Source organism: Phoxinus phoxinus, assembly GCF_949152265.1.
Source record: "Phoxinus phoxinus genome assembly, chromosome: 19".
Classification (NCBI taxonomy): Eukaryota; Metazoa; Chordata; class Actinopteri; order Cypriniformes; family Leuciscidae; genus Phoxinus; species Phoxinus phoxinus.
In genome coordinates this window covers 32201216-32221215 of record NC_136894.1, presented here as the reverse complement: position 1 = coordinate 32221215, position 20000 = coordinate 32201216, and the positions used below count along the sequence as shown (strand labels likewise).

The window sequence follows — 20000 nt, the reverse complement described above, 5'->3', positions numbered from 1 at the left end:
TATTTCAATAAAAACTATTACCACATACTGGCATTTCTTCATCTTTTAATAAATCAATCTTGAGTGACCGGAGATCACTTTTTCAGAAGATTAAATAAGTAAAAAGTGTTTAAAATGAAATGTGGAGTAATCCTGTAGTCTGAGTGCAGTAAATGAGGAGATGAGGATATTGTGATGATCAGAGGAGGAGAGCCGGTCGGGCAGGTCTGGGGTCAGCGGAGATCCTCACACACACCCTGTGTGCTCACGGATGAGGCGTGTTCAAGTGTGTGTTCAAGTGTGTGTGTTCAGCGCATTTGCATCCGCGTTTCTGACGAACACTAGATTAGATCACTGAACACCACTCTAGGAACCAGAGCTATTCTACGGCTCAACACATGGAACCATTTTTATTATTATTTATATCATTTTTTAAAAATTACAATTTACATTATAATAATATTTCACTGTTTCTACTGTGATTTCTGATCTAATAAAAGCAGAAGAGCCTCTTTCAGAAACATGAGCAAATCTAACACTTTACTTTAGGATTCAATTCTCTCTATTAACTAGCTGTTTATTAGCATGTATATCACTAGCTGTTTATTAGCATGTATATCACTAGCTGTTTATTAGCATGTATATCACTAGCTGTTTATTAGCATGTATATCACTAGCTGTTTATTAGTACTAATAAAGCACATATTAATGCCTTTCTCATCATGATCATATTCACATCCCAGAATCTCAACTACTAATTATTAGCAGTCATTATTGAGGCAAACAAGTTTCACACTGAAACTAAGATATTTAGTTTGGGTTTGGATCTCATGCTAGCAAACAGGACTTCCAACATTCTACACATGCTAACAGTGAATAGCTACATGCTAATATCAGTCATCTTAGGGTTAAAACATAACTAGCTGTGTGCTAACATGCAAATATTGTTAGCATTTCGTTAAAAGCATGATTGCAAAATGCTAATCATGTTACCATCTTGCTAACAAAATGTTAATCGTGTTAATGACATGCTAATAGTGTTAGCATCATGCTAGCAACATGCCAATCATGTTAACATTATGTTAGCAACATGCTAATAGTGTTAAAATTATGTTAACATCATGCTAATCATGTTAACATCATGCGCACAACATGCAAATTATGTTAGAATCATGTTAAAGGTAGGGTAGGTCAGAATTGTCTAAAAAAAACTTTTATTCAAATTTGTTTAAACTGTCTTTATATACCAATGCATAATTAAAATGTAAGTACTCTGATAAAAAGAGTATAAAAATCGAGTGACTCTAGACCGTTTAATCTTCATTAAACACAGCTCATTAATTCCATTCACTCCCACCTAAAAACGGGTGTGCGAGTGCGCGCACGTGGGCAGAGCCAGTAATAACGGCGGTAGTCATGGCGACGTCGAGTGACAGTCGCGCAAGCCAATCCTGTGATTCGTCCCGAATGGAAATAATGAGCTGTGTTTAATGAAGATTAAACGGTCTAGAGTCACTTGATTTTTATACTCTTTTTATCAGAGTACTTACATTTTAATTATGCATTGATATATATAGAAAGTTTAATCAAATTTGGTAAAAAGTTTTTATATAAATCCTACCTACCCTACCTTTAACAGCATTTTAATCTTGTTAGCAAAAAGCATGATAGCATCATGATAGCAATATGCTAATAATGTTAGCACCCAGAATGCATCAGTGTGTGTGAGCTCACCCTGCGGTCCAGCAGTTTCCTGCGGCGTGAGCTCGGAGGCTCCAGATGAACTCGTCCGCGTAGCGTCAGCTCCACCAGAATACACCCGCGCAGACCTGACGAGATGCTGTCGTTCCAGAACGACGTGTAGCCCTGCGCGCACACACACACACACACACACGGATCAACAACACAACTAAATATTACACGCAATTCATCAGAAGATATAAAACTTCTAGAAATCTGTCCTATACTGTGATGAGATTTGAGATTAACATTTTTATTGGTCAAATAAAGCTTCTAACACAAGCAGTTGTGCAAGAAAGAACAAAATCCATGTAGCTACTCGGCCAATAAACCGGCGGCTTGAGTAAATGATTAAACCGTGGACCGTGTGTTTCGGCCGCATGTGTCCGGGATCTTGTCCTTTCGGTCATGACCCACAGCTCATGACCATAGGTGAGAGTAGGAACGTAGATTGACCGGTACACCGACCGCATTACTGCAGAAGCTGCACCGATCCGTCTGTCAATCTCCCGTTCCATCCTTCCCTCACTCGTGAACAAGACCCCGAGATACTTGAACTCCTCCACTTGAGGCAGGAAAAAAATGCGTTTTTGCATAAAAAAAATAAAAAAAATCAACTCCGAGCGGGAAAATCGCCCGACGTCATCGCGTTTTTTCCACGGTCCAATCGAATGAATGGAGAGGCGGGCCTTCGGCTGTGGTGATGAAGCTGCAGTTGCTGTGAGAGAGTGCGGCGATGGAGACCGACACACGGCTGCTCCCGCGGGTTACCAGGAGCTAACGACTTCACGACCGCAACTACCACAATGCTAACAGAAGGTAAATAAAGTTGATCATAAGCTGATTTGACGTTTACTTGATTGACAGGACAGCTGTTTCGGTGGTTGCCTAGCAACATAGAAACGCAGTGCACTGTGTGACGGGGCCGGTGTTTCGCGCCTCACGCTTCCCAACCTGAAAAGCGCGTCTGGTGTGATCGGTGTGTGTGTGTGTGTGTGTGTGTGTGTGTGTGTGTGTGTGTGTGTGTGTGTGTGTGTGTGTGTGTGTGTGTGTGTTCTGGCCAAACACAGCAGCTCGACTTCTCAATCCCTTCCGTCTGAACGAGCGACGCTGAACCGGTTCAACCTGATCATTCCAGAATAACTACAGACATATTTAACACCGCCAAAACTGTCTCTGTGTGTGTGTGTGTGTGTGTTGGGTACGTTTAGGGGTAGGGTTAGTGTGTGTGTGTGTGTGTGTGATGGGCAGGGTTAGTGTGTGTTAGTGTCTGTGTGTGTGTGTGTGTGTGTGTGTGTGATGGGTAAGTTTAGGGGTAGGGTTAGTGTGTGTGTGTGTGTGTGTGTGTGTGTGTGTTGGGTAGGTTTAGGTTTAGGGGTAGGGTTAGTGTGTGTGTGTGTGATTGGTAGGGTTAGTGTGTGTTAGTGTCTGTGTGTGTGTGTGTGTGTGTGTGTGTGTGTGTGATGGGTAGGTTTAGGGGTAGGGTTAGTGTGTGTTAGTGTCTGTGTGTGTCTGTGTGTGTGTCTGTGTGTGTGTGTGTGTGTGTGTGTGTGTGTGTGATGGGTAGGTTTAGGGGTAGGGTTAGTGTGTGTTAGTGTCTGTGTGTGTGTGTGTGTGTGTCTGTGTGTGTGTGTGTGTGTGTGTGTGTGTGTGTGTGTGTGTGATGGGTAGGTTTAGGGGTAGGGTTAGTGTGTGTTAGTGTGTGTGTGTGTGTGTGTGTGTCTGTGTGTGTCTGTGTGTGTGTGTGTGTGTGTGTGTGTGTGATGGGTAGGTTTAGTGGTAGGGTTAGTGTGTGTTAGTGTCTGTGTGTGTGTGTGTGTGTGTGTGTGTGTGTGTCTGTGTGTGTGTGTATCTGTGTGTGTGTGTATCTGTGTGTGTGTGTCTGTGTGTGTGTGTCTGTGTGTGTGTGTGTGTGTGTGTGTGTGTGTGATGGGTAGGTTTAGTGGTAGGGTTAGTGTGTGTGTGTGTGTGTGTGTGTGTGTGTGTGTGTGTGTGTGTGTGTGTGTGTGTGTGTGTGTGTGTGTGTGTGTGTGTGTGTGATGGGTAGGTTTAGTGGTAGGGTTAGTGTGTGTGTGTGTGTGTGTGTATCTGTGTGTGTGTGTGTGTGTGTGTGTGTGTGTCTGTGATGGGTAGGTTTAGTGGTAGGGTTAGTGTGTGTGTGTGTGTGTGTGTGTGTGTGTGTGTGTGTGTGTGTGTGTGTGTGTGTGTGTGTGTGTGTGTGTGTGTGTGTGTGTGTGTGTGATGGGTAGGTTTAGTGGTAGGGTTAGTGTGTGTGTGTGTGTGTGTGTGTGTGTGATGGGTAGGTTTAGGGGTAGTGTTAGTGTTAGTGTGTGTGTGTGTGTGTGTGTGTGTGTGTGTGTGTGTGTGTGTGATGGGTAGGGTTAGTGTGTGTGTGTGTGTGTGACCTCTTTATCCTTGAGTCCCAGCAGCAGGATCTCCTCCATCAGTGTGAGTCTCAGTGATTTGGAGTCGGTGTCGATCTCTTCATCATCCTCGTCTCTCTTCTTCTTCTCCCTCTCCTCAGCGTTACTCCCTCCATCCGCTGGAGTCTCCGCACGCCGGGTACGCTTCGTCAACGTGGTCATCCTCCTGCTAACACAACCTACACACACACACACACACACACACACACGCGCACACACACACACACACACACACACACACGCGCACGCGCACGCGCACACACACACACACACACACACACACACACACACACACACACACACCAGACAACATACTTTAGATTTCCCTTTCTAACACAGCAATAATGATGCAATCCTTTCAGGAAGTGTCTAGCAAACCAGTTCAACTTCACCATCAGTGTCTCTAACATACACAAGCCCAAAAGTGTTTAGCTCAACTCACCACATGTGCTAGTTTATGTCATCAAAAACACAATATCAGTCCAATGTGAGATTTCTGTCTCGCGACTGTGTGTGTTCACTTCCCTGTGCGCTCGCCCGAGTGATGCGCTTCACCTGCGGCCACGCCCCTCTGACCGCTCAGCCAATCAGGAGCAGCTCCAGCGCCTCTCCTCCAATCAGAACTCTCGACGCACACGGAACGAGCGCACCTGTCTGTCACCCGGATTCAGGATACACACCAACAATCCGCAGGCTTTTATATTGCTGACACTTTAAAAATGTGACCCAACGAGTTTGTTAACTTTGTTTGACACCATTGTCGAAGATATCGGGCTTTATGCTAACGAGTTTCATAAAAATGGGCGATTCTTTATTAAATGTTGTCATTTTCACTTCCTTTCATCTACCTCAAACCTTGCACCTTTTTTATAGACCCATAATAAAAAAGGTTTAAATGTATATATAGCCTATATATTTATAAACATTGCTGTATGATGAATACTGCATTCAATATTATTTTTGTTGAGTAATAAAACTCTCCAACAGCGCCATCACGCGGCGGTCACGTTCACTGCATTTTAACTTATTCTGCTTTTTAAAAATTGGTCTGTAAGCTAATCATGAGATTAATGACAGTTACTTTTAAATATTTTATGCATCTTACAGTACATTAATGGCGGGTACAAAAATGATATAGATATTTAAATAAAAAATTATTTGCGATGTGCTTTACATAATCATCACGCCGCGCTCTCATTGGCCACTTTCACCCTGATCCCGCCCATGCTGGTACGTCACTCAGATGTGTAATTCGTATATAAGAGGTAATTCGCCAAAAACAACTGCAATTTTGGAAACTGCACAATATGTTATTGTTATAATGGGGATAAACGTTCCTGTAAACTGTGCAATTGTTGAATAAAAAAAAATATAAAAAAATTCGCCATCAGTATATATGGCGCCTGCTGCTCTTTGACTAACATTATGAGTCTATTATGATTAGTTATTGACGGAAGACCGGTTTTATTTCCAGTGTTTCTGTCGCGGGGAATCATGCCAGAGAACCCGAACCCGGACACGGACTCTCTGCAGCTGGAGTCCGAAGAGCAGCAGGTACCGCCATGCGATCATCAATGAAACCACACACACACAGATAACCAGGCATTTTAAAACACTTCATTACTTTAACGGGTATACTGTTGTTAAGACAGGAATAAAAATAAGTCACGCCCACTCTGCGAGCATATCCTCGCGCTGATTGGTCGATCAGTCCATCAGTCACATATATAGTAGACTACTATTGGTCGGTGTTTGTTGTCATTTTGTTAGTGCATACTTATAATTCGATACAGAAAAATAGATCATACAGAACAGGATCTCCGTTTGTCAAATGTTAACACTTTTTGGTTGTATCAAGAGAAATGATTTTTGTCTATAAATATTTATAATTAAATATTTACCTGAATTAGCTCTGATAACTTGACGGAACTGATTCATTAAAATAGTGAAATCATTTATTCATATGAATATGGCACTTTACAGTCAAGTCACCTTGTTTCAAATCAGCTTCACAGGAAAATATCGTAATTTTAAAGCGATATTAACTGTAAAATATAAACTACAAATAAATATAATGAAATGTGTAAAAAATTTGTATTTGCAGGATTGTCCGGAAAAGATCTGTAACCCAATACTGTCCGAAGAGGCAAACCTCAAGGCAAAATATCCAAATCTGGGACAAACACCAGGCGGTTCTGGCTTTCTGATGAAGAGGCTTTCGTGCTGGCAACCGGTCCTGAAGAGAAGCTGGCATCACACACACACACACACACACACACACACACACACAGTAATCTCGGGTAGTTGAGGGATCTAAACCTCTAGAGAAGATCCAGATCAAATCTGATGGGAGATTCACTAGGGTTGGGGAGAGAGAGAGAGAGAGAGAGAGAGAGAGAGAGAGAGAGAGAGAGAGAGAGAGAGCTGACGAAACAAGCAGGGCGAGTCCTCTCGAGATATAACGTGTGTTTAAAGGCCTGACACGAGGTGGACTTATTCTGAGTAACGTCACCAGCACCAGCACTTTGAGTTTGGGGTCAGTAAGATTTATAAAAGACGCATTATTCATCAAAGACGCATAAAACTGATCAAAAGTGACAGTAAAGACATTTATAATGTTACAAAAGAGTCTATTACAAATAAACGCTGTTCTTTTGAACTTTCTATTAATCAAAGAATTCTGTATAAATATCAATTAAACTGTTTCTGTTCTGTTCCATGAAGCAGTTTGGCTGTTTTTACCTCAGACTGAACTAATAAACCCACAAGGCTCAGTACTAGGACCGCTGCTGTTCACTCTGTACATGCTGCCATTAGGAGATATCATTAGGAAACATGGAGTTAGCTTTCACTGTTATGCCGACGATACTCAGCTGTATATTTCTTCAAAACCTAACGAAACCTACCAATTCACAAAAATAACGGAATGCATAGCGGATATAAAAACTGGATGACTAGTAATTTCCTACTACTAAACTCAGAAAAAACAGAGATTCTAATTATTGGACAAAAAACTTCCACACGTAATAACCTAGAGTACTGTCTAACACTTGATGGCTGCTCTGTTAAGTCTTCGTCGTCGGTTAGGAACCTGGGTGTGCTCTTTGATACCAATCTTTCATTTGCAAGTCATGTGTCTAGTATCTGTAAAACCGCTTTCTTCCATCTTAAAAATATATCTAAATTACGTCATATGCTCTCAATGAATAATGCAGAACAATTAGTTGATGTGTTCATGAGCTCAAGGCTAGATTATTGTAATGCTCTACTGGGTGGTTGCCCTGCACGCTTAACAAACAAACTACAGCTAGTTCAAAACACGTCTACTGCTAGTTCAAAACGCAGCAGCTCGAGTTCTTACTAGAACCAGGAAGTATGACCATATTAGCCCTGTTCTGTCAACACTGCATTGGCTGCCTATTAAACATCGTATACATTTTAAAATATTGCTGATCACTTACAAAGCACTAAATGGTTTATCTCCGCAGTACTTGAGCGAGCTCTTAACGCATTATAGTCCTTCACGTCTACTGCCATCTCACAACTCCGGCCAGTTAATAATACCTAGAATATCAGAATCGACTGCTGGCGGTAGATCCTTTTCCTATTTAGCACCAAAACTCTGGAACAGTCTTCCTAACATTGTCCGGGAAGCAGACACACTCTGTCAGTTCAAATCTAGACTAAAGACACATCTCTTCGGCCTAGCATACACATAACACATTATAGACTTATATAATTAGGCTGCATAGATTAGGTCAGCCGGAACTGGGAACACTTCCCTTAAATCGTACAGTATATTTGTACAGTATTGTATAGAAGAATTGTACAGTAGTTTTTAGTTCTTTGCTCACATGAATATCAATAATTTAAACATATATTCTATTATATAAGTCTATTGTCATATATAATCATAGAAGGCCAATATCCACCAGAGGTCTCTATAGTGACAGCAACATTGAGATTTTTTATTGAAAATATTTGACAGAAAGTAATCATATCTATTCAATAAGATATAAAAACTCATAGCTGGTTGTGTGTATATATATATATATAGTGTGAGGCGTAGTGTTGAGTGTAAAGCTGGCCCGGCTGAGTCAGAGGGCAAAGGGTCACTCGTGTTTTACATACTCACTGATCTCTTCACCTCACAGCTCGAGTTCCTCCCTCATTTGACTGAATTACTTTGCATTCGGCCTGTATTTCACCAATCTGAGCTGAAACTATATAAGGAATTCACCCAGAATCAACTTTAAATTAATAATAATTTAAATATATATATATATTCACTGTCATCCAACAACATTTCGAATACAATGTGGTTTATAAAACATTTTTAGGTGAAACATTCCATTTGGTCAGTTCTAAATAAAGAACGTCAAGAATTTCCTGGACACTGCAAGAGAGGAAACCCATATATGGGTATTAGGGGCGGGGTTAAGAAAATGACGCAAGAGAATGCGTCATGACGCAGACATAATAAAACCCATCCTTGTTCTATCTACTTCCGCTTCACTCACACAGGAGTGTCGACCATCACGAGCACAGTAACCGTCCGAGCTTTAACATTAGCCATTTAAACCAAATATAAGCTTCAATCTTAATCTTTTAAGGTTTTTTTACAAGTAATTATGACTCTGACTTTAGGACTCAGGCGAACGGCCACGATGGGTTTTTTAGCACAGGGCGCGCACACTACGCTCGTGCCCGCGCTAAAAACGCGCACCGAGGACGAGCTGGACGGGTGCACGGATGAGATGGACTCCACGTTAAAGCCGGTGAGACCGGGAACGAACGGGCTGAAAGGCCTCCAGCTCGACGGGCGCTTCGTGTCCGCGACCGACGGCTCTCTCCCGTCCACCCCGGACTCACACGAGCTCGGTTCCGCAGAACTGGACCGTGATACTCGGCAGCTCCTGCTGGTCTTCTATCGCACACACACGGGGATGTGTTCACCCGAACAGAACCACAACAGCGCGCTGCCGACAATGAGGCGCGTCGTTGGGGAGATTCTCGAGAAGCACCAGATAGTATACAAAGGTAAGACTCGCGCATGCGCGCTCCCGGTACGGCTGTTTGACTAAGTCACATGATGTCAGTTTATAGACTAATTATAAACGGGAATTATTTGCCTTCTATTCAGTGTGGTTGCATCTTTATTTATTTGCATTATTTATGATAATGTTAGTCATTAGTAGTTATAAGTTGACAAGTTATACGTTGTCAGTTTTATTTTGCATTCTTTTATTGAACGTTAAAAAAGTTAACAAAATAAAGTACTAAATCCAAGCATAGATCAACTCAGTTGAATACAATATAAATTATTCCCTTAAAATGAGTTGAGATTTAAAAACGCAAAGTGGTCTAATTTCGGAGTAAAGTCACGTGATGTCAGTTTATAGACTAATTATAGTCAGCTATCATTTTATGTCTATTCTGTTTATGTGTCGTTTCTGATAGTGATATAAGTCGTCACTTAACGTTAAGTCTCTTAGTTGTTGTTTTGTATTTGTATGTATAGTTAGTTGAACGCAAATAAACACGTTCTGCTTCTCGGTGGGGTTTTATCTGGCAAACCGCAGAGTTCGTCATTACTTCTCGGAACTGCCGGAGTTCCGCTTATCTTCCGCTCAGTGTGTGTGTGTGTGTGTGTGTGTGTGTGTGTGTAGGTTTCAGAAACACTGACAAACCATCTCAGAAGTGCGAAGTGGAACGGTTTGAACGCTTCGCTATAGAACTGAGCATCATCAGACCAGTGCCTCAGACCAGTGCGATATACGCGAACTCGCCAGTTAAATGCAGCCAATCATATCATATATCGGTATAATCGCAAACTTGTGTAATATCATGCAAGCTTATCTATTACTGATTGCAAATTACATGACTAAACCTGTAGTTAGGAATCCATAGCATTTTTGGTAGTAGATTACATTCCTTTTTAGGGACTGCATTCTGATTACATTTAGATTAGTTTTGATTTGAATGGCATTTGTGTACCATTATGATTAATACAACAAAGGGAAATATATTTTATCAGGATCATGCAATAGTGCAATAAACATTACACCAGAACTGCATGAGTAGACATTCATATGAGTCATATGTTCAGTTCCTGAACTTCCTGTCAGCTGATCTGGGGTCAGTAGTGTATATATATGATCTGGTCTGGGTTTAGTAGTGTGTATATATATGACCTGATCTGGGGTCAGTAGTGTATATATATGACCTGATCTGGGGTCAGTAGTGTATATATATGATCTGGTCTGGGGTCAGTAGTGTATATATGACCTGATCTGGGGTCAGTAGTGTATATATATGATCTGGTCTGGGTTCAGTAGTGTATATATGATCTGGTCTGGGGTCAGTAGATATGATATGATCTGGTCTGGGTTCAGCTGTTCACACTGGTCTGGGTTCAGTAGATCTGATCTGGTCTGAGTTCAGCTGTTCACACTGGTCTGGGTTTAGTAGATCTGATCTGGTCTGAGTTCAGCTGTTCACACTGGTCTGGGTTCAGTAGATCTGATCTGGTCTGAGTTCAGCTGTTCACACTGGTCTGGGTTTAGTAGATCTGATCTGGTCTGAGTTCAGCTGTTCACACTGGTCTGGGTTCAGTAGATCTGATCTGGTCTGAGTTCAGCTGTTCACACTGGTCTGGGTTTAGTAGATCTGATCTGGTCTGAGTTCAGCTGTTCACACTGGTCTGGGTTCAGTAGATCTGATCTGGTCTGAGTTCAGCTGTTCACACTGGTCTGGGTTCAGTAGATCTGATCTGGTCTGAGTTCAGCTGTTCACACTGGTCTGGGTTTAGTAGATCTGATCTGGTCTGAGTTCAGCTGTTCACACTGGTCTGGGTTCAGTAGATATGATCTGGTCTGGGTTCAGTAGATCTGATCTGGTCTGAGTTCAGCTGTTCACACTGGTCTGGGTTTAGTAGATCTGATCTGGTCTGAGTTCAGCTGTTCACACTGGTCTGGGTTCAGTAGATCTGATCTGGTCTGAGTTCAGCTGTTCACACTGGTCTGGGTTTAGTAGATCTGATCTGGTCTGAGTTCAGCTGTTCACACTGGTCTGGGTTCAGTAGATCTGATCTGGTCTGAGTTCAGCTGTTCACACTGGTCTGGGTTCAGTAGATATGATCTGGTCTGGGGTCAGTAGATATGATCTGGTCTGGGGTCAGCCGTTCACACTGGTCTGGTTTTCTCCTCAGGGATGTTGTATGATCTGATCTGGGTTCAGTAGTGTAGATATGATCTGATCTGGGGTCAGCTGTTCACACTGGTCTGGGTTCAGTAGATATATGATCTGGTCTGAGTTCAGCTGTTCACACTGGTCTGGGTTTAGTAGATCTGATCTGGTCTGAGTTCAGCTGTTCACACTGGTCTGGGTTCAGTAGATCTGATCTGGTCTGAGTTCAGCTGTTCACACTGGTCTGGGTTCAGTAGATCTGATCTGGTCTGAGTTCAGCTGTTCACACTGGTCTGGGTTCAGTAGATCTGATCTGGTCTGAGTTCAGCTGTTCACACTGGTCTGGGTTCAGTAGATCTGATCTGGTCTGAGTTCAGCTGTTCACACTGGTCTGGGTTCAGTAGATATGATCTGGTCTGGGGTCAGTAGATATGATCTGGTCTGGGGTCAGTAGATCTGATCTGGTCTGAGTTCAGCTGTTCACACTGGTCTGGGTTCAGTAGATATGATCTGGTCTGGGGTCAGTAGATATGATCTGGTCTGGGGTCAGCTGTTCACACTGGTCTGGTTTTCTCCTCAGGGATGTTGTATGATCTGATCTGGGTTCAGTAGTGTAGATATGATCTGATCTGGGTTCAGCTGTTCACACTGGTCTGGGTTCAGTAGATATATGATCTGGTCTGGGGTCAGCTGTTCACACTGGTCTGGTTTTCTCCTCAGGCATGTTGCAGCGTCTCCACATGGACTCTCAGCAGGACTCGATGGACTTCATCGGCTCGATAGCGAAGAGCATATTCAGCGACGGCAGCACGAACTGGGGCCGCATCACGAGCCTGGTGGCGTTCGGGGCCGTGGTGTGTTCCCGCCTGAAGGAGTGTCGGCGCGAGGAGTGTGTGGAGGCGGTGGCACAGCAGATCTCCTCATACCTGATCTCAGAACAGCACCACTGGCTGCGGAACAACAACGGCTGGGTGAGTCCAGGGCTCAGCGCGATGTAGCACGATACGCGTATAGCAATCTCTGCGGTCATGAACTAAAGACCGAGAAATCACTCGCCGCTCTCGGCTGAATAACTTTTGTAGCTTTAATACGTTTTTAATATTCAGTTCCTGTTGAATAACCCTGATGTCGGATCTCCTGAAGCCGAGGCTCACACTGATGATAACACTTCTGCCTCGGCGAGCTCTGCTGGTCACCGGCAGGCGCTGCGGGCACTAAACCCAATGTGACGCGTATGTGGGTTATATAATTGAAAATATATTTTAAAGTTAATTTGACTATTTTACACACTTTTTAATATTATCGTATCGCATTTTCCTTCAATATCGTGCAGCCCGAGTCTCAATTGCCCTTCGTTTACTCCGCCTGAGTGTTTAGATGAGGTGGACCATGAGACGCAGGGTCAGACTGAGTGACAACGGCTTGTGTTTCCTTCTGCATAATTCAGCTCTGTTCTGGTGTACACACACACACACACACACACACACACACACACACACACACACACACACACACACACACACACACACACACACACACACACAGTTCATTCAGCAAAAGCTGAGCTCAGACATCAACTCGTGTTGTGTGCTCTCAGTACTCGTGTTGAGTGTGTGTGTGTGTGTTCTCTCAGTACTTGTGTTGAGTGTGTTTGCTCATGTGTGTGTTCTCTCTCTCTGCAGGAAGGGTTTGTTGAGTTCTTCCGCGAGGAGGACGTGGAGTCGCTGGTTCGTAACACTCTGATGGCGGTCGTGGGCTGTGCGGGGATCGGTGCCGGCCTCGCGTTCCTCATGCGGTGAGACCGGCCGCTCCGGGGCGAGTTGGGCCGCCCCGCGGACACTGACGCGCACGAGTGTGTCGTTAGGAGTGAACCTCCGGCTGACTCCGGCTCTGTGCCGGCGTCTGCTCACGCCACGCGATTGGGCTCTTCGCGAGCCGGATATGACCAAGATTTTAAATATTTCAATTTATTTTTTATAATAAAAGAAATACTGGAGGACTTTCTTTGTGTGCATCATGTGATTTATGCTTGGTGTGTAAATAAACAGGGCTTTATGCATGTTTGCTTCCCTAGAACCGAGTTCTGCATCTCCAGGGCCTCGGGTCCTGTGGGGTAAGATGAGCCGGCCTGACCTTCAGGGAAAGAGAAGCGAGCAGATCCGCTTCATCGCTTCTGCTAACAGAAAGAGAACTTCTAACATTTCACAGATAGCTTGTGAGTGCTTTCGTTTGGGTTGTGGGAATGACTGAATAACTTTGACCTTTAATAATTCAATTATTATATATAGTGCTGAACAGTCATTTCTGTAGTGCTTTATAAGCAACTTAACCATTAAACAAGAAAACAAGAAAATAACAATGTAAACTTCAAATGAGACAAACAGAAATCAGATTTTAATCCATATTACTGAATATTTAGTTTGAGTCTCTTGATCTGAAGTGAGTAATGTCACTAAGAATCTTGGTTCATAACTTTAGAGAATGTTTCCGGTTCTCTGACTTTCTAAGAATGTTGAAAAAAATTACAAAAATGTTTAGTGCATCATCAGTTATGCGTAATATTCTAAGAACATTTTTAAATAAGTTTATATTAACATAACCTTCATCTAAAATAAACCAACATATGAATGTTTTCTAATAATATTACAAAAACATCCAGGAAAAATATTAATAACATAAGGACGTTCAGAGAATGTTTCTTCTCAATATTATAAAAACATGTTTCATAAGCATGATTGTAGTTTTTCGAAAATTCTTATGCACTGAAATATTTTACAAAACTCCACACAACACACACAAGCAGCTGAACACACATCTCCTGCAAAACACACCATTCAAAACTACATTAACTCTTCTAAAGAAAGAAAAAAGGCTATTTTTGTGCAGTAACTCCACACACACACATCATATGAGCCACACAAACACACACCAGACTACACAGATGTGACGGATGTAAAACACACTCTTGAGGCTTTTGCTGCAGTGTGCATTAGTTACAGGAGTGTCACACACACACACACACACACACACACACACACACACACACACACTGTATACAGTGAGCACAACTTGTGAATTTTAGTTATTGAACTGAATCAATACTGAAAAAAATAGATTTTCAAATAAAAATTAAACAAATCATAAAAATGTGTGTGAGTGTAAGAGAGTGAGTGTGTGTCTGTCTCTGAGTGTTGTGTGTGTGTGTTTGAGTGTGTGTTGATTCTGGTGCAGCACTAACCGCACACAGCAGAAGTGTGACCTATATCATATATCATCTGTGTGTGTGTGTGTGTGTGGTTTCTGTCATCTGGTTCAATGGGTTGATGATTTCTTTGCTTTACAGTGCAAGTCAGCAAAAACATTGCATTGGATGTGTTGCTTTCAGCATCTCTGGTTAACAGCATATGAGATGAGATAAACACACACACACACACACACACAACAACAGCTTTGCACAACAACACACTCGCAATTTATAAAGACCTGCTAGATGCAAGCTGTAGGAAAAGAAACCTAATGTATTCCTCATAAATAATATAAAGGCAAATATGAACCGTCATGCGAGTGAGAAACACACACTCGGCGCTCGTCTGCTTTATCAGCAGATCAACAACACACACCACAAACATTTCTGAGAAAACTTCCTCAGCACTGCGTGTGGTGAGTGTGTGTGTATGTGAGTGTGTGAATGTGAGTGTGTGCGTGTGTGAGTGTGTGTGCGTGTTTGTGTATGTGTGTGTGTGTGTGCAGCTTTACAGTGATACAGGAAAATAATGCAACAACGTTTGCTTGGCCTGTACAACAGATCTAAAGGTAAGCAAGCTTTAGTAAGTTTTTGATTGATTCATTTCCATTGTAAGAATCGAAATAGGTTTCAAAGTGCCCAGAACCTTCTGTGGTGTCGATGAGGCCTTCACAGGAGAGTCTGGTACACAGTCTCTGCCGACACGTCAGGATCAATGTGGCCGAGTCGGGGCGCAGGTCCAGCATCTGATCTGGATCCGGCTGAACGATAAGACGTCTCTTCATTCGCTGCTACAAACCGATGAAGTCTGAGAGTGTCTCACTCCTGCATCGGCTGCAAGGTAATCGATGACTGCCATCCCAGAAATTTAGTAAAGACATCGTTAAAATAGTCCAAGTGACTTCAGTGGCTCAACCATACGTTTATCAAGCGACGAGAATACTTTTTGTGCGCAAAAAAACAAAAAAAATAACGACTTTATTCAACCATCTCTTCTCTTCCATGTCTTTCTCCTAAGCTGTTGATGTAGTGTACAGCGCAGTACTTCGTCAGAACGTAGGCTCACTATTGGCCGACGCTGGTCATGTGTGTGATGCTGGCCAATAGTCTCAGATTTCATCAAAAATATCTTAATTTGTGTTCCGAAGATGAACGGAAGTCTTACGGGGTTGAACAACATGAGGGAGAGTGATTACTGACAGAGTTTACATTACTGGGTGAACTATCCCTTTAAGAAGAGGATCTCTGACCTCTGACCTCTGGAAGCATCTCGTCAGCAGCTTCGTCGTATAGGGTCTAACATACATGTTGTTGATTTAGATGATTTAACAAGTTTAGAAAATTCTTCCTCTCCTATAGCATTAAATGAATCGAATTATTCGTCAATGCTCTTCACTACAATGCACTCGCTGATGCGATACTGTATTAGACGGTTGCATAGTTATAATTTAGTCCCTAATATTATCGATCTTGTAAGTAAAGAAGTTCATAAAGTCATTACTGCTGTGTTGCTTGGAAACTTCTGGGGTTGACGCTTTATTTCTTGTTAATTTAGCCACTGTTTCAAATAAATACCTAGGGTTGTGTTTATTTTCTTCTAAGAGAGATATAAAATAAGCAGATCTCAGCTTTTAAGGCTTCTCTGTAAGCAATAATGCTGTCTTTCCATGAAATGCGATAAACCTCTGTTTTTTTCTTCCAGTTGCGCTCCATTTTTCCGGCTGCTCTCTTAAGGGCCGAGTGTGTTCGTTGTGCCACGGCGCTGGACTATGTTCTTTAATCTTCTTTAGGCGCAGACTGTGTGTGTGTGTGAGTGTGTGTTACTAGATAGACTGCAGTATTTCCTCGAGTACGGACATCAGCAGCAGAATCATCATATATCTGTGTCTGTCAGTGTCTCTCTCTCTCTCTGTGGTTGAACTTCAGATCAAACGATGAAAACAGGAAGTAGTTCATCACGGACGGCCCTTCCCCCGCCGGCTCGGCTTATATAACCTGTTTGCTCTCGCGGCTCTTTATTTGCTCCTGTTGTTTGTTTAGTTTTACCTGTCAAATGTATCCGCTGGAGATATTCAAATGAAAAGTTTTTTTAGTCATGAAACAACACAAGTCATTCATGTTTCACAATGTTCTACCGACACCATTAGATGTGAAATAATAGAAATGGCCATAATTCCCTCGCTGATTAATCACCGTACATCAAGACAATTGTTCGGTATTATTTTGTATGTTTAATATGCAAATGAGGCATGATGAGGCAAATATGCACTTTATTTGCATACATATTCAGAACTGAAATTAAAACATTGGATACATTCTCATTTGAATTTTTTAAAAACATATTAGAGTTAAAGTTTTGGATTGTTTTTCATAAATCAACAATACACTTTCATCATGATTTAGCAGTGAAATGTATAAATCAGTTGAATGATATCTAAACAACCTTTCAGAATACAGATATGAATAAAACTGGAAAGTTTGGTGTGTGTCAAGTGATTTCTGACTCAAACTCACTGACTTTACAGATTGAAACCTACAGATTAAGAGCAATAAAACAAAAAACTTAAATGTGTGTGTTGTGTGTTTTCTGTTAAAGAGGACGTGTGTTGAGCTGGTCAGTCAGACTGACTTCACACTTCACACACACTGTGACCGCACTGACTTCTGTGTTTGGAATTTCAGCCATTACATGAGAAACTCCAGCTGTCTACACACACACACACACACACACACACACACACACACACACACACACACACAATCATGGGTAATGGATGAGGTGATGTGAAGTTTCCAGAGCTGCTGTTGAGCGTCTGAGCCACAGATCACTTCCTGCTGAGAGCTGATTGGTTGCCACTGTTCTGCCTTCCCTTAGCAACAGGAACTTTAAATGGCAACAAAAACAAAAAGTTTCCTAGAAGTCAGCTGACAGAGGGTGTGTGTGTGTATGAGTGTGTGTGTGTGTGTGGTTGTGTGAGTGAGTGAGTGTGTGCGTGTGTGAGAGAGAGAGAGTTTGTGTGTGTGTGTGTGTGTGTGTGGTTGTGTTTGTGTGTGTGAGTGTGTGTGTGTGTAAGTGTGTGTGTGTGTGTGTGTGTGTGTGTGAGAGAGAGTGTGTCTATGTTTGTTTGTGTAAGTGTGTGTGTGCGTGTGTGTGTGTGAGAGAGAGAGTTTATGTTTGTGTGTGTGTGTGGTTGTGTGTGTAAGTGTGTGGTTGTGTGTGTAAGTGTGTGTGTGTGTGTGTGTGTGGTTGTGTGTGTAAGTGTGTGTGTGGTTGTGTGTGTGTGAGAGAGAGAGAGTGAGTTTATGTTTGTTTGTGTAAGTGTGTGTGAGTGTGTGTGTGTGTGTGTGAGTGAGTGAGTGTGTGTGTGTGAGAGAGAGAGTGTGTGAGTGGATGTGTATATGTGTGTGTGTATATGTGTGTGTGTGTGTGAGAGTTTGTGTGTGTTTGTGTGTGTGTGTGTGTGTGTGTGTTAGATCCTGATTCATCAACTCTGTGTTTGTTCTGCTGAACACAAAAGAATATATTCTGAAAAATGTGTTTTTGGTTCATAGTGTGATGTTCTTCACTAAACCTTTTGTGTTGCGCAGAAGAACTATAGTCGTACAGATTTATTAAGGCACTAAGTTATAGACTTTATTTAAATTTTTTTATATGAAATATACTATATTATATTTTCCAAAACACATTTTACTCAAAAACTGTATGAAAATCAATTAATCTAAACAAGTTGTGCTCCAATTTTGAGGTTGAAGCTCAAGAAATGAGCTTTCAGTGATGTTTAGTGTAGGCGCAGTACCAGACGCCTCCACCAGAGGAAATTGTTTCCCATTCGTTTCCAATGCGCTCAGTTATGACCGCGAACAGTACAAGTGCGACTATTTTTTTTGTGTGTGTTCACAGACACTGCAAGTGCCACAACATTTACCAAGTTTAATACCATTCTGATGAAGTAAAAAAAAAAAGTTAACATTTATTGGTCAAAAACGACCAGACGGTTAACGTTATAAAATTCACTTAACATTCATATAACCAAGAAATGTTTTTTTTTTAAACATTTTGAATGTTCATAAATAACATTTTCACAACATTCATAACATTCATCAGCGTGGTTAAAATATGACTGTGTAACTCCAACGCATGGAAATGTCATATGCGGTTCAAATACTCAATGTGTTTATGCTGAAGGTTATAAATCTGATTTTCTTGAGATAACTAAAGGTGTCCCTCAGGGATCAATCCTAGGACCCATTCTGTTTTCAATTTTTATAAATGATTTGGATAGAGATGTTCAAGCCAAATTACATTTATACGCTGATGATGCAGTGGTTTACACCCAGGCCTCCACCATATCAGCAGTGCAGGAACTTCAGACTGCATTTCAGGCATTGCAATATACATTATTAAGTCTAAAAATGGCTTTAAATACACAGAAAACAAAGTTTATGGTCTTCTCAAAAGCTCGAGCACAGCTACCCGACAATTGTGGCATTTTGTCATTAGATGGGAAATCAATTGAGAGAGTGTCTTCATACAAGTACTTGGGGATATGGATGGATGATAAGCTTTCCTTCAATGAACATGTTACTGCTTTAGTTAAGAAACTTAAAGTCAAGCTCGGCTTCTATTACAGAAACAAATCTTGCTTTACTTTTAGTGCTAAGAAGAAACTTGCGGAAGCTACTTTTCTGCCTGTAATATATTATGATCATTTGTTGTGATTTGGCTGTTACCGTGGCCAGGTCTCTCTTGTAAAAGAGATTTTGAATCTCAATGGGACCTCCTGGTTAAATAAAGGTATAATAAAAATACATCAATGTTAAATGTAGGCCGAGTGCCAGCAGGAAGGGTGAGGAAAAGCACCACACACACCAGTGTTCTCATGCTTAACCACAGCCGGCCTGGGCTTCACCGCCTGGTGTGTTCGGGGACTTCCACCGGCCGTCCGAGAACTCTCCCGCGGTAATCTTCTCAGATTCATATCATAATGTTTTGATATGTTTGTTGAGCTCGGCTGATTCTGTGACTGTCCCATCAAGCGTCACATCCTATAAACACAAACTGCTGCCATGGTAACGCTATAAACTGGCACAGATGTTACATAACCGATCATATGCGGTTCACTCATGGAACATTTGAATTATGTCTCCATAGAAATAACAATCGCTGTCTGCAGTATGACGTGAGTCGGTTATTTTAGGATCATTGTGATACTATTACGTTTTTTATTCATATTTTAGATACATTTTAAGTGAAACATCAAAATTCATGGTAGAAACGTGTTAACAGTGTGCTAAATCATGTTAGCAACATGCTAAATCATGTTAAAAACAGGCTGCCAATGTGTTAAAACATGTTAGCATTGTGCTAATTCATGTTATAAACGTGGTAGCAACATGTTAGCAATCTGCTAAATCATGTTAGCAAC

At 41.8% G+C, this 20000-nt stretch overlaps 2 protein-coding genes across 2 annotated transcripts in view; one reads left to right on the top strand and one right to left on the bottom strand.

The window, feature by feature from the left end:
• Positions 1–4822, bottom strand: part of golph3l (golgi phosphoprotein 3-like) — a 14550-nt gene extending 9728 nt beyond the window's left edge. Inside the window, exons 1-3 of the mRNA XM_079591233.1 lie at positions 4585–4822; positions 4125–4321; positions 1714–1845 (exon numbers count right to left, since the gene is read on the bottom strand). Of these exons, the coding sequence (XP_079447359.1) occupies positions 1714–1845; positions 4125–4304 (312 nt within the window). The 5' untranslated portion in view covers positions 4305–4321; positions 4585–4822. The remainder of the gene's footprint in view (positions 1–1713; positions 1846–4124; positions 4322–4584) is intronic.
• Positions 4823–8542: 3720 nt separating this feature from the next.
• mcl1a (MCL1 apoptosis regulator, BCL2 family member a) lies at positions 8543–13329 on the top strand. Its single transcript, XM_079590454.1, has 3 exons — positions 8543–9182; positions 12051–12301; positions 13013–13329. Exons 1-3 carry the CDS (start codon positions 8774–8776, stop codon positions 13127–13129), a joined length of 777 nt encoding a protein of 258 aa, XP_079446580.1. The 5' UTR covers positions 8543–8773; the 3' UTR covers positions 13130–13329.
• Positions 13330–20000: the final 6671 nt, after the last annotated feature.

Bases quoted from the DNA above. Each gene is read 5' to 3' on its own strand.
- mcl1a (XM_079590454.1), top strand. From the start codon at position 8,774: ATGACTCTGACTTTAGGACTCAGGCGAACGGCCACGATGGGTTTTTTA. The intron at 9,183-12,050 runs GTAAGACTCGCG...TTTTCTCCTCAG, and splicing joins GCACCAGATAGTATACAAAG to GCATGTTGCAGCGTCTCCAC. The intron at 12,302-13,012 runs GTGAGTCCAGGG...CTCTCTCTGCAG, and splicing joins TGCGGAACAACAACGGCTGG to GAAGGGTTTGTTGAGTTCTT.